This window comes from Ylistrum balloti, unplaced genomic scaffold, assembly GCF_031769215.1.
Source record: "Ylistrum balloti isolate Yb309-2 unplaced genomic scaffold, AGI_CSIRO_Ybal_v1 Utg370612, whole genome shotgun sequence".
NCBI lineage: Eukaryota > Metazoa > Mollusca > Bivalvia > Pectinida > Pectinidae > Ylistrum > Ylistrum balloti.
This window is the reverse complement of record NW_026782376.1, coordinates 2,029,374-2,043,106: the sequence shown is the minus strand read 5'-3', so window position 1 is coordinate 2,043,106 and position 13,733 is coordinate 2,029,374. Positions and strand designations below refer to the sequence as shown.

Genomic DNA, 13,733 nt, shown 5'->3' with positions numbered 1-13,733 from the left:
TCAAAATTTCAGTCCACTGAGTTTTTAACATTACCCAATGTCACCAATACAGTAAAAAATGTTGTTACTAACTTGATGAAAACTCAAAAGGATAACAAGGACACAGGTCATACTGTGAATAATAGATATATTCTGGTACAGGAGACAATGAAATTGACAAATTGAAATCTTAGATGAAGACATATAGAGCTTCCCAATGCATCAGCGACACCATTTAGTATAAGGACATGACAATGACAATGACAAGCGAAATGATGCCACAGATATTTTAACATTATCATTCAACCTTACTGATCAAGAGGAAAAAGACAACAATACTTGAATCTCTGATTTAACTGCTCAACATCAAAACATAAAATCATAACATGACCTTTTAACACATGACCTTTCACCTTGACATTCAGAATAAGATCAAAAATGCAGTGAGCTCATCCAATATTATGAAGTCACAGTTACTGTGATGTCATCAATCGTGATAACGTTATAGTGATCTCATTGGAAAACTCACCAATGGGGATCCTGGTGGTGAAATTTGAATTAATGAAACGTGGTGCAAGTTCGGATTCTCACTGCCAAGAATCATGTTTGCGGGCGATTTTGTAAAATCTAAGTACTTGCAGTCCCAGACCAGTCTCAAGGGAAAAGGTCACAAATAACACACGACCTATGTGATGCACTTAAGTAAGGGCCCTGTCCTGGGGACAGATGATACACCCTACAGTCTCTCACTGCAGTCTGGTCCTTGTAGGCGAACAACAATGCCAGCTTCCAGATGCCAAAACGCTGACTCGTAAGACAGCTGATGGGAGTACTTCTACTCTAAATCCCAAGTGTATATAAGACAGCAAAGTCAAACTCTCACAAACTCCAGAGATTTCTGGCTGTAAATCCAAATCATGTCTATGATTTAACAAGGAAATAAATACGGCCCCTATAAGCCACCAAAGATTGCTGTAAGAAACATCCCAGCAAACATGGCTACCCTCTAAACTAGTTTACACATCTACACGACCATGACTCAAAACACCAAAGTTTCTGGGTCACACACGTGTGGTGGCTCCTAGCCTGACTTGAGAATGTGTGTGTATGTATGCTTGTATGTACAATCACAGGGGCTGCAAGATGATGGGGGAGTGTCATTTCTATCTCCTGTGGGGCTCCTGATAAATCACCTCCTTAGTGGGGGCACAACAGGGGGGAGGACCACAGGGGTCAGAAAGTCTCCAGGAATGACCAATGGTCAATCCCTTTATCAAAAGATAGAATAATTTCCTTTCTTTATGCGCGCTCACATATGGTTTAGCTTTTAACTAATTTACATTAGACCTAGCCCTTCCAAATTTTTGTTTATTCAGAAAGGTACTGGACTCTAAGATAGGTATGGCTAGGGGTAGGGCTAGGGGTAGGGCCAGCTAGCATTCGATATAAATGTTTATGACCCACTCAAATAAGACATAGGTTTTAATCTGTGTTTGTGACCACTTCCAAATTTCATTTTTCCTTCATTTCCACTATCAAATAATATCAACTTTCTAAAAGTTATTAAAGTTTCATTGATATTCTCTTGGGAGGTTTAAAAACAATATAATTGTTATCTCTCACAACTTATTGTTTAAGGCTGCACTTTGAAATTCAAAAACACTCAAAACTTTTCACTATTCAAAAACAGCAAGGCTTAATGAAAATGTAGCAAAAGGTACAACAAAAATAATGTAACTTCTAGAAAATAGAAAAAAAATTGCAAGATTTTATTTCTGAAATCTCACGGAAATATGATAAAGAAATTATATACTAACAGATTTTATTCAGTATCATTGTCATTGAAATAATTTCCCCTTTGGGGCCCCAAATAGTTGCTCCAAAGATGGAGGGTTGATACCCCACTTGGGCCTCTTGCTGTCCCTTTCAGTATGAGAGGAAGTGATTTAAGTGATTTGGTGGGAAGTAGTTGTCACTCCAGGGGCCCAACTGAACCCCCTAGGGGCCATGGCCCCACCCAGAGAGGGGATTTCCCACTTCTGTTGCCAAGTGGCCGACATGAACAATTTCTACAGAGATGGCATGGGGACCAGTCTTGAACTACAGTCTGTTTTAAGTGTCAACACTATTCCAGGCACCCAGACAAAACTAAAAACATTACTAAATATTTATTACCATACATATATAAATACCCATTTAAATATTTTCAAAACTGCTAAGTTTGAATATTAGTATTACAATTGTGAAAGTATGAAAATAGTAAGTCATGTTTGTAGAGCCATTGTTATGACTAGGTTTCCTCAAATATATAGAATCTTATGTAATATCGCTCGTAAATAGTTATAACTGAAAGTTCTTGCAATATACAAAGTGAATCCTATTTAATACTCTGAGGCTTTGTTAAGTTTGAATTCCATAAATCTGAACATTTCATGACATAAACTTTCATTTATTTTCTCATAAATCTTGTTTTCAAACACAATCTCATCTACCTTGATAAAACCCGTTATTATACATCCACAAACACAAGTTAAGTTTTCACTAGATTTAGACAAGTAATGAAAATACAATGATATGAAATGAAAAGTCAGAAAAGGCAAAGTTAAAATTTCAATCTAACATTTTCATTTTTAAGGTAAATCATGAAACACATCACATCACCTGTAATTAACAGACAGATAGACAGTATGACCAAGTTAAGACAAAAAATTATTGTCTATTTATATATAAATATTTTTAACCATATTAAGCCGTAAGATTCAACCAGTACAGGAAAGTCCATGTGAAATGTCTTAAGGCAGGCTGGTTCTATCTATCCATTTAACAGAATAAGATGTAAATAAATTGAACTTTCAAAATCAAATTTCAACCATTAATATAGAATCATTGTGTAAAATACAAGTGTTAACCCCACTGAAGTTTACAGACAATGCTTTAATACAATGTAAATCAATGAAAAAAAATTGTTTACTATCTGTCTAAGATGTATGTTTATAATGAAAATCTATCAAGTCATATCTCATCAATATTTATCATTCTCGAAATTTAAGACAAATTCTAAGCTAAATAGTAAGCTAATCTGTCTTTGTGTCCATGTTTCTGTCTGTCTGTTCATCTAGTGTTTTGTCAATGTTTCTGCCTGTCTGTCCATCATTTAGTGTTCTGTCTGTTTGTCCATCTAGTGTTGTGTCCGTGTTTTTGTCCCATTGCTCTCTCTCTTATATAAACAAAGGTGAGGAATGGCTCTCTGATTCAAAATGACCAGAGCAAAATATTTACAAACCCTTCCTCATCTCTATCTCACTGTTCTTCCATTATATCACTGATGTCTACAAACACCAAGCATTCCTCAGTAATCTGGCCCCTTTGTCAGGGCTCTGATCAACACCCATTGATAAATTAAATCAATCTTAGTTGGGGGTTATCTCCAGTTTTACAGGGAATTAATTAGCCACAAGATGGAACTGAAATGAGGGAGGGGGAGTTACACAGAGCTACAAAGTGATAAACACTCCATGTTTCTCTAACAGAAAGCAAGGCCCACTCATGTCCACACTCCTAGGAAATTAGGCAAATTTTGGCGGAGTTTTAGAATGTGTGTACAAAGTTGGCCTTGACCTTTGACCATAGGAACAGGCATGAAGTAACATTTATTAGAAATGTTAGAGATAAATTTCTAAGAAACATCCCCATGGTGAATAACTGGACAGAATTCATACCTTAGTTTGATTATTCAAATCACAATTAAAGCAAACAAAACTTTATAAACTTGGAAAAGACTGTCCTTGTATACCATGTACAAAATATCCTTCCTTCCTTTAAACATTTTTCATCAGTTACTATATTGTGGATATTTATTTGCGTTTGCAGAAGTGTAGTTAATTCGTCATATAAATTATAAAATATTGAAAAACTTGAGTCGTTAAATGATATAATCATATTTCAACACATTTCAAAACATCCATGAATATTTTAAATAATTTATTTTATAGCTTATTTTCACCAAAGAAATCCAGATCTTGATATGTAAACAGTATTAGACAATGTTTTTTGTCAAATTAACTGGAAACTCAGCAACATTTAATCATCAATGGACAATTAAATGTTATCACAAAATGAACAAAAACTCCAAAGTAGGTTTTTTCTTAGTTGTGCAATCAAATTTGAATTATTTATTCACAAGACTTATCTAAATTATGAAAAAATGTGTTAATGCCCTTGTTTAAAGTTTTCACAGCTTTTTTGTGTTTACATGTGATATATTTTGACTCCTTTAACCACAAGCTATTTAAAATAACAATAAGACTAATTTGAACTTCCTTGCTATTAAATATTAAATTCTTTTTTTTTAGACAGTTTGTCAAAAATTGACATGAACCGTCTTCAAATGATAAACATTTATGTACATATTTTTGAATTCGATTAAAAACAAAATGTAGAGGTTAAGGAAGGATGATTCTGTATAGTTGTTTACATAATTCTCCTGAAAGTCAGAAAGAGATTTAAATATGTAGAAATACAGAAATATTAATTTTGAATTTTATGTAAACATACAACAAGAGGATGATATCCATCTTATTTTCAATCAATATACATTAAATGTAACCCTGTTTATAACAAAGAAAATGTATTTTGTAAAATTGCTGATTAAACTAAAAATGTCAACATTACTCATTTAATAAGTTTCCACCTACAGCTATAACAATTGTTTATTTTTGTTAATGACATCATATTTGATATAAACAACCACTTACCCTGTCAATATCTAAACATTTTAAGATCCCTTGATTCCACCTCTGCTACCATACTTTAACAAATCGCAGTGATAATGAAACAATTCATTCTCCCTTCTCCATAAGAGATAACCCAAACAACAGCAAACTTGTTGGATATGTCTGTGTATAATTTTCTAGCTCAGTGTAATATAGCAATGGGTCAAACCTTTGAGTACTTCCTGACAACGGCCATTGAGGGAGGAAAGTACCTAACATTAACTTCCTCCTAGACTAATCAAAACTCTATTTTTTCCCACTTGACAAATCCACTAACTTTAGAAACAATACACGCCTGAAACCTCTTGATAATTTCTAAAACAATTAATACACGACTTCAGGGATATCGTGAAAAAATACTCATATTTATTTCCAAGCCCGGATTGAGTCTCAAGGAATATATAGATCTTCAAATTACCTTTATCTATTCCATTTCGAATGTTTTTCTACAATAATTAATTTTTGAAAAAATAAATTCCTCTTTTGAAAACTACATTCAATATTTCACTTTTTGGTTATCAAAGAACCTAACATAATACTCTGACAAATATTGAAATATCATGCTTTTATCTGCAACACATGCACAGTGTATGTAATATTATAGATTTAGTATCTATTAAATGTTGACATCTTGACTTTTTGTTTTGAAGAGGAAGACTTTCTATTATTATGCAATAGGTTTAATCAACACCATTTTAACAGCTTAAATGTCATATGACAATCAACAACAGCAACACAGCCAACAACTGTTGGAAGGCAAGAAAATAAATGACAACAGTCTGATATACTGAAATAGGATACCAGACAAAGTTTGGGTTGCTTCTGTGCTCCAAAGCAGAAGATACAATAGAAATTAACCTAATTTCTTCAGAAGATCCTTTCCTAAAGTCTTTCCTATACCTGCATGCAAGAAAACAACTTTGTCATAAAGATCACGTCTAGAATATGGAAAATATGTGTCATATTTCAGTCCGAAGAAGGGATTACTCCTTAATAAAACCTTGAACTGGTATCTTTATAAAATCACAAGGACAATATGTATGGTCAGAGTTTCATATAGATCAGAATCAATAATTTTCAGGTCTGTAAAAGTCTTGTAACAGATGGGTGGAATAATGATATCATTACCAGGAATCCAAACCTATTGGGAACCTTGATTAAAACCATGATAATCAAATTTTACTGTTTTCATCAACGCAAAATATAACCAAAAGTCTGTATATGTACAAATGGACAATATGATATCTTCAGTTCAAATATTAAACATTTGCCCATTTGGTTCTCATATACTGAAGTTATACACCTGGAAATCTTCAGCGACCAGCTGAAATACCTGTTGTACCCGAGCTATAAAAATCGGAAACATATTTCTATTTTTTATTTATTTGTCAAACTGGATTTCTAAAGAACAAATCATGCTACCTATCATGATAGCCAACTGTTTACTTGTCGATTTGGCTCGAAGCGATGAGAAATATGTTAAGCCTCAATTTGGATTTGCTAAAATGTCACACCTTTTCTTGGGCAATAATCTGGGTCTACATCACACTGAAATGTTAGATTTTATCTACATTGACCAATTTAAATTTTGAATTAATTATCTATACTTCATGTACAGGTATAAACCAAAATGTTTTGAAAAGTATAAATTTGCTTGTTATTTTTCATTGCAAATTAATTGCCGCCTTTAACTTTCAGAGAGTGTAGAATGAGTGAAGAGTTGTATGGCATTAACGTTGATCTTCAAGGGGCTGGAGAATCGACATTGGAATGTTAACTGCAGTACTATATATACTTTTCCCATGATTAAAGCATTAATCTTGTAACTGACAGCTCAGTAAGAGTTCATAGAACTCTGTTCTTTATGTTTTGTGTATAATTCAATCTAAATTGATGAATTTGGACAAGACACAAAATTTAAGAAATCATATAACTCACAATTCACAAATAAGTATCATTTCTATCCAAAATATAAAGCCGTCTACATATATCAAAATTCAATGGAATTCTCAACACATGTTATTTCATTGTACTGTAATATGCCTGTCCCCCCGATTTTAAAGCCATCTCTGGATATTACAGAACTCAAATTTCAAAATCAATCTTCAATTATTCAATTCACAAATGGAAATAAATATTCGGTGATTCAACAATTCATCACAACCTGTTTCCTAGCTCTATATTCACAGACAATACGCTTGGTATAAGCCCATTCATCTCTTTTCAGCACAATTACCAACAAAGACATTTTCTAGTAATAAGCCCACCCCTGACTTTGAGTGATAGTTATTGTTGACCCTTGAGCTTATTTGCAGGATGAATAAGTTAATCTAATTAACCGTTTACTGAGAATAAGCATACAATGAAAAACTTGTTACAGCAATCTTTGGTACACATTACAGCATTGGATGAAAAGTTTCGACAACTGGATAAAACCTTGGAAATTACTCAACTTTAGGAATTTATAAGAAATCCTATATTTATATATAAATAATCATTCCTAACCTACTCTGTAGGAAGAGTTTCCTGAAGCAAACAGCATGTTGAAACAACACTTCATCATGTACTCTGTAATTTTATTGGAAACTTATGTCATAAATTAGTGTTCTTGTATGATTAATGAAACTTGTTCAAAACTTTACAGCACAAACTGGTCAGATTTATCAAATGAGTTACATAAAAAGACCTATTTGATTATTCAAAGTTTTGAAAATGTAAAATTGAATGATACCAATATGCAGAAATCTTATGGAATCTAGAGCATCTTCAGGTACAAAAACTACAACAGTACAAAAGTGCAACAGACCAAGTCTGAAAACAAATATGTTCTTAATAGCTATGTGTAAATGAATTTTACTGACTTTTATCATCAAATATCTGTCTGTCTACAGTAGACATTGATGCATTTTATTCTAAAGATGCATGGACACTAATGTTTTAAACTTGTTGCTTTAAAGATGCATTTCTATTGATTTTTTTTGCAATATTTCACTGTATAAAAAATTATTTTCCAAATGTCAAAGAAATTTGCAATTGATGACACATCTGAAAAAGAAAATTAAAATATAGCGGGCCTGCATTAAGTAGCCATAAAAATGACAAGATGCATATATTTCATTGAATCACCATAGGTTTACAGCTATCTATACCATTCTTTTAAGTAACTTCTAAGTGAAGAAGGTTAATGCATGTGTCCTACACATGGTATATGACCAGGTAAATTGGAGACCCTTGCATATCAATGTAGACACATGTATAACAATTAGTTTGACAGCACAGGGCCGTAGAAAACCATTTTAAACCAAGATTTGGAATGCTCAAAATGTAATAACATTTCTCTAAATATGGTTATAACTTGCGCTTAATCTTCACACTTTTAATGAATAACCAAAAATTATTGACACTCTTATGTTTAAAGATATTGGAAATTTATGGGATGCTTATCTTTAAAGTTGAATACTCCTACTAAAAACTTACTCATTTTGAAATCTGCATCTGAAATAAAATATCTTCCTGTTTGGAGTAAGTTCAACATCCTGAGTGTCATATTTGTCCCAGACACAGCGAAATATAAACAGCTGTATAACAAGTGCTATCCGGGATTGTAATTATCATTTTTACATAGAAAATACCACTGCCTTAAAATGTATTTATAGAATGAAATGCATTTCTTGTGTTGAAAATTATCTTCTTTGACATCTTCAAAAGTGCTATTATCATTAAAAGAAGAGAATATTATTTAAACTTCAATAATTTTAAAAATATTTTGATGACGAATACTACAATGCCCTCGTACATATTATGACTTGCAATTAAAATCAGGCATCATTTCAGCTAGGACATATAAAAAGATTAACTTCCTGTCATTATTTCAAATTGACATAATTTAACTAATTCTGACAAATTGTGTCATGTTTTCCTATTTACCATTCAAGTTCAACTTTCAACTAAAAAATAATTGGAGTGAAGAGATTTTGAAGTAGACCAATGCTATTCTAAACTTTCACATTGGACTAACCCTAACCATTTACAATTTAATAATGTGGAAAAATTGGAAGTTTAAAAGATTGTTCAATAGAATTGAAGAGTTGAAGGAAAATCGTGAATAATTCACATTAAGAGAGTGATTTGCTGTGCAACCGCACATGAAAAGGTCTCCGATAATTTTAGAATAAACCAGCAGGGTTATCCGAGTGAAGGACAATAAGTACAGTATTATCATATTCTGTTTATTCTATAATACAAATACGAGGTGTGTGATTATGATACTCGAAATGTATACCAAAATTTTGTATATGGAACATCAGCATGGTATGCACTCCAACTATCCCAAATGGAAAATGTTGGTAATGAGTAGAGCATATCTAAATCAAGTATGATACTCAATTTTTAAAAAAAATGAATGTGGAAAATAATGGCATTTAAATTTAATCTTTGAAGAATAATAGAAATAGAAAAATGAACATTTTACTCAAAATACGCTATATTTCTAAAATAAAATATCAAAATTAATATGGTACTCCAAATATAGTATACAGAACAAATACTTCATCCCATATTATAAGGTACACTGTAGAAAGTGAGTACAAAGTTCCTCATGTACTCTTTCATCATGATTACAAAAATGTAAGTATGAAACTCAAAATGTACTTTACCATATTAGGACTATAGAAGTTTACTGTGAGTATAACAAAAGAAAATGTTGAATACTCTATCTTATAAACTGTAAAGAAGATGTACATCTCAATATATCATCAAAATATTCTCAAAACTTAAACACAGACACATGCAGACAAAATTCAAACTTTCTTGTTATCAATGGCGAAAAACATGAATCAGAATATATTAGCGAAGACATAGGAAAAATGATACAGTCAACATGGATCGAGAGCCGCGATTTACATTACGGATGTAATGACATAATTCTACGCGATGCAATATCTATGACGTCTATCAGTGGGCGATTATGCTTTGTCAAAGTCGAATATTACCCACAGTGGATTACCACAGTGATTCAAAGCTTTCTGTTTCGTAAATAAGACCTATGAAACTGCATCTTCTACTTTGCTACCAAATATTTAAACAAGAATTCATTGATTGTGAAACATGAGTTGTGATTCACGACAGAAATAAGTTAAAAGGAAACAGAAATAAGAAACATTTGATTTTCAAGCAGTTTGAAAAAACTGAAATAATCGTTTATATGGAATTTGTGATCATCCTTTTTTTCTTGATTTATTTCTATGTTGAAACCTCCAACACTTTCTGCACCCTCTCATAAATCACAGTTTACACTGCAGAGATATATAGCATACCTGAACTTGATTTCATTTTCACCAATCTGTTAGACAATTTTTATTTTTGGGGTATTCCATTTTTATTTTATTGTTCAAAATAAAATAAATTTGGTCCCTGTTAATGAATTCCTGTCAAAACATCGAAATTCACATAAACACCTAAATGCCATATTGCTTAAAAATTTTTGTACAGTGCTGAAATATACAGACTTACTTTATCATTTTCTTAAAATCTGACACAGACTGGAGTGAGAAAATTAAGAATTGAAAATATAAACGATCATCATTTTGTTTATCAACACTTCCTCCATTATATTTGAAGTACGGCTACATTTCCGATCCTTTTGCAAAAATTCCCCAGCTATACAGCTTTAGCATAAAGGGTATATAGAAATGGGGGAACAATGTAAAAATTGCTCACCCCGCAAAATAAATATTTATAAGTGGAGAGAGACTATGGCGATGGCCTGTATGGCAGTCAATAGCGAATGGCTTAACCAAACATGTCTCTAAAAGTCTTTGTCAATAGCACGAGTCTATAGCCTTTAGAAAAGCTAAATTTCAGAATAAAACGGCAGAAAAATGAACCCAGAATCTTGACTTGAATAATGAACTTCCTCAATTGACCGTTCTAAGAAACCTGACGATCTATTGAATGATAAGAAATAGACTTGACAGTTTGACAATCTGAGGGGGGACAAGACAAGAGACTTAAAATGGTGTTGTACTTTAAAAGCCTAAAGCTGTTGAATGTTCGATGTTAACGTGACGGAGGTGACAATGTCTTATTAGAAGATTTAGAATGATTAAATGTACTTTGAGTTTCATGGAGTAAGACTTTTGATGGGTATATAAAAACAGGATGAGACAATGATGTTTTTAAAGGTTTTTATTGAGTTTGATAAAGAATCCTTGTCATTTTGACAAAGTGACAAGGAGAGTAAAATTGATTTATCATAAGAATACTCAAGATGAGCTAGGTTTGATTTATTTTGTGGAAATAAGTATTTTTAAATACGAAATTTATCACCAAATTCAAGTCTTCTTTCTTTCCAATTTTTTTTAAAAATGATTCTGATTATCTACTTGTGAGAAACTGAATAGGTCTTAACGCTGCTACTGAACCAAACCCCTCTTGGCTGAAAGATTATTAACACTGATAAATAAGTTCCACCCAGTGCTTGAAGTACTACAGCCAATAAATTTGAATTAGTTTTCGGTAATATACACAGATATTTTATTGCTAAACTAAAAGTGTAATAAATAAATGTCAAATTGCAGCTTTCCCTTTCATAATTATACAAAAATTACTTCATAAATTCTTTCATTTTTAAACTATGAAGAATAATCATCTATAAATATTTCAAAATAAATATTAGTGAAATATTTTCTAAAAATAACCTTAAAAGAATTTAAAATAAAACAGAAGATCGGATACCTGTACTAGAAATTGAAAGACCTCATTTGTTTTGTTAATCTGACTAAGGTAACCTGTTTGTTGTTTATTGCTCAATGTTCCATTGACCTCGTCCCCCACTGGGTGGACAAGTGGCCCCAAAATCCCCCCCAAGATATCTAACAGACCATTTGAAATGACATAAATGACTTTGGGCAGTATTGCGGCAAATGAGGCACGAGGGGGCTTTTTCTTATCAAGACACCTGGCCTTTCTCACAAATTGATTCATCTAACAATCACAAATTACTTAATATATATCTGACTTTTTATTAGAATATATTGGGATATATGATCTTATTTTTGGTTTAAGAGTAAGGTACTTTGTAGAAAACAGGACATTTTGGTCCTGTAGGACTGTCCCGGGACAGGTGGTGTAGCTTGCGTGACAGTCAAGTCGCAGGTATTGGCAGGGCCAGTCAGCGAGTGGAATGGCGTGCATACCTCGGATTAAATGGTTACATATGTACTTGTATTAACGTCATGAAGCTCTTATCACGCCCGTCCTGTTTAATTATCATTATTACAAATTTACCACAAAATGAAGTGAACTGTCGTAATTTTTTTTTTATAAGAACAGCTTGTTTATGTCTAAGTGTACATCAAGATGTCTTTTGTCGACTTTTTACAACGTGTGTGTAAATATGTTCTCCCTATATGTCCCCTTTGTGTGTTACGCTGCATGACTGTGTACACACGCTTTTTGAATTCTGAATAATATCATTCAGTGATATTCCAACAGACAATCACACACACAAAACCATTGTAAATTATATTATCAATTTCATTAAAACGCAGTAAATCTGAATCATGTTTTGTTTCACATCAGTTTTTGTTTGTAACAATGTAAACAAAATTTCAGACAATATGTGATATTTCTGCTCAGCCAAATCCTTATTTGAAATTAACTTTAGTTTAAGTACAATGTAATATATATGTCATATTTAAATATAAATGCAAAATTAACCTACTTTATGCATTACACCTGATTTGTTATTGTTTACATCTATTTACCTATTCTTTGTTATCGTTAAGATATCCATTTGTAAACAACCAATCTGAATCAGGAATTAAACCACGTTTTTAACCCTTCAATTAAATTACACAGAATTGTACACTCGCCAATATCTATTTGTATCAATAAAATTTCTTCCATCACATGAAAAACATTTCAACATGATAAGTAAACAAAATCGCACATAAACATAACGAATGCTTTAATTGATTATTTAAGATAAAAATGAAAATATAATATCATAATTAGAATTAAGATTGTAATATTTCAAACCTGATCACATATTTTCATTTGATGATACACAATATAAATAAAATAGATAAGTAAAAAATTACTTAATCCTTTTAAAAGTATTTCCGTTTTTTGTTGACTTATTTTTTCACTTATACAATAAAGACACCTGATACATTAAAATAGAATTCCTGAATAAAAAATACTTGCGTAAGGAAATTCTGGAACGGCTTAAGAATCGTCAAGAGTGTTTATAAATGTTACTTTTTGGATAGCCGTTGTAAATGCATATGTAAATTATTTACAAAACCATAACACGTTTAGTATGTATTCAACCGAGAACTGTTTTTGAATGTATGAACAGACTCCAAAATAGGTTTTATATTTTGATAATAGAAACTTAACTGAGCGTCCCATGATGAAGATTTTATCAAATAAAATTAATTTCAAAATTGGCCGCGGAGATAGGATCTTTATGGGGTTGTATGTTGAGTGTACTGCAAGCCGTGTTAGCAGTGTAACATCAGCGGTGACAGAGGCTGGGATACAGTACATATGACACTTACCTGGTATTAGAATACAGGTGTTAAAGAGTTCATATCCATACAGGTTAATATACCAGGTCCAGAAGCTGGCAAATCAGATGGTCAGGAGAAAATCCTTGTCCAAGGAAAATGTCACACCAAATAATCCCATATATCTAGGTTATGGAGCAAAGGTATGCTCTCTCAAACACATGGAGCCTGAGGCATCACAGAAAAGGACAATTTTGGCCAAGCAATTCAATACAGAATCTCGGAACTATAAAAATAGGTGTTCACGAACACAGGTAAGCTAGACCTGTACAGGAAACTTGAGTGCGAAGGATACATGCACGCGGGATTAGATCTGCTTCATGTAAACCTACACCTTGCTAACACCAATCACAACTCGCTACTTTTTGCTGGAATTCTATCTGCCTCAACGACTGAATAGATAGCCTCA

The 13,733-nt window shown here is 32.4% G+C and overlaps 1 protein-coding gene across 4 annotated transcripts in view; it reads right to left on the bottom strand.

Moving 5' to 3' along the window:
- The window catches only part of LOC132556938 (eyes absent homolog 1-like), a 138,987-nt gene that overhangs the window by 59,395 nt on the left and 65,859 nt on the right, over positions 1 to 13,733 (bottom strand). For 3 of the 4 annotated variants that reach the window (XM_060221390.1, XM_060221391.1, XM_060221393.1), the window contains exon 1: positions 509 to 1,018. The exons of the other annotated variant lie outside the window; for it this stretch is intronic. In XM_060221390.1, coding sequence (XP_060077373.1) covers positions 509 to 583 — 75 coding nt within the window. In that variant the 5' untranslated portion in view covers positions 584 to 1,018. Of the gene's footprint in view, positions 1 to 508; positions 1,019 to 13,733 lie in introns of those variants that run through there. 4 annotated transcript variants of the gene reach the window in all.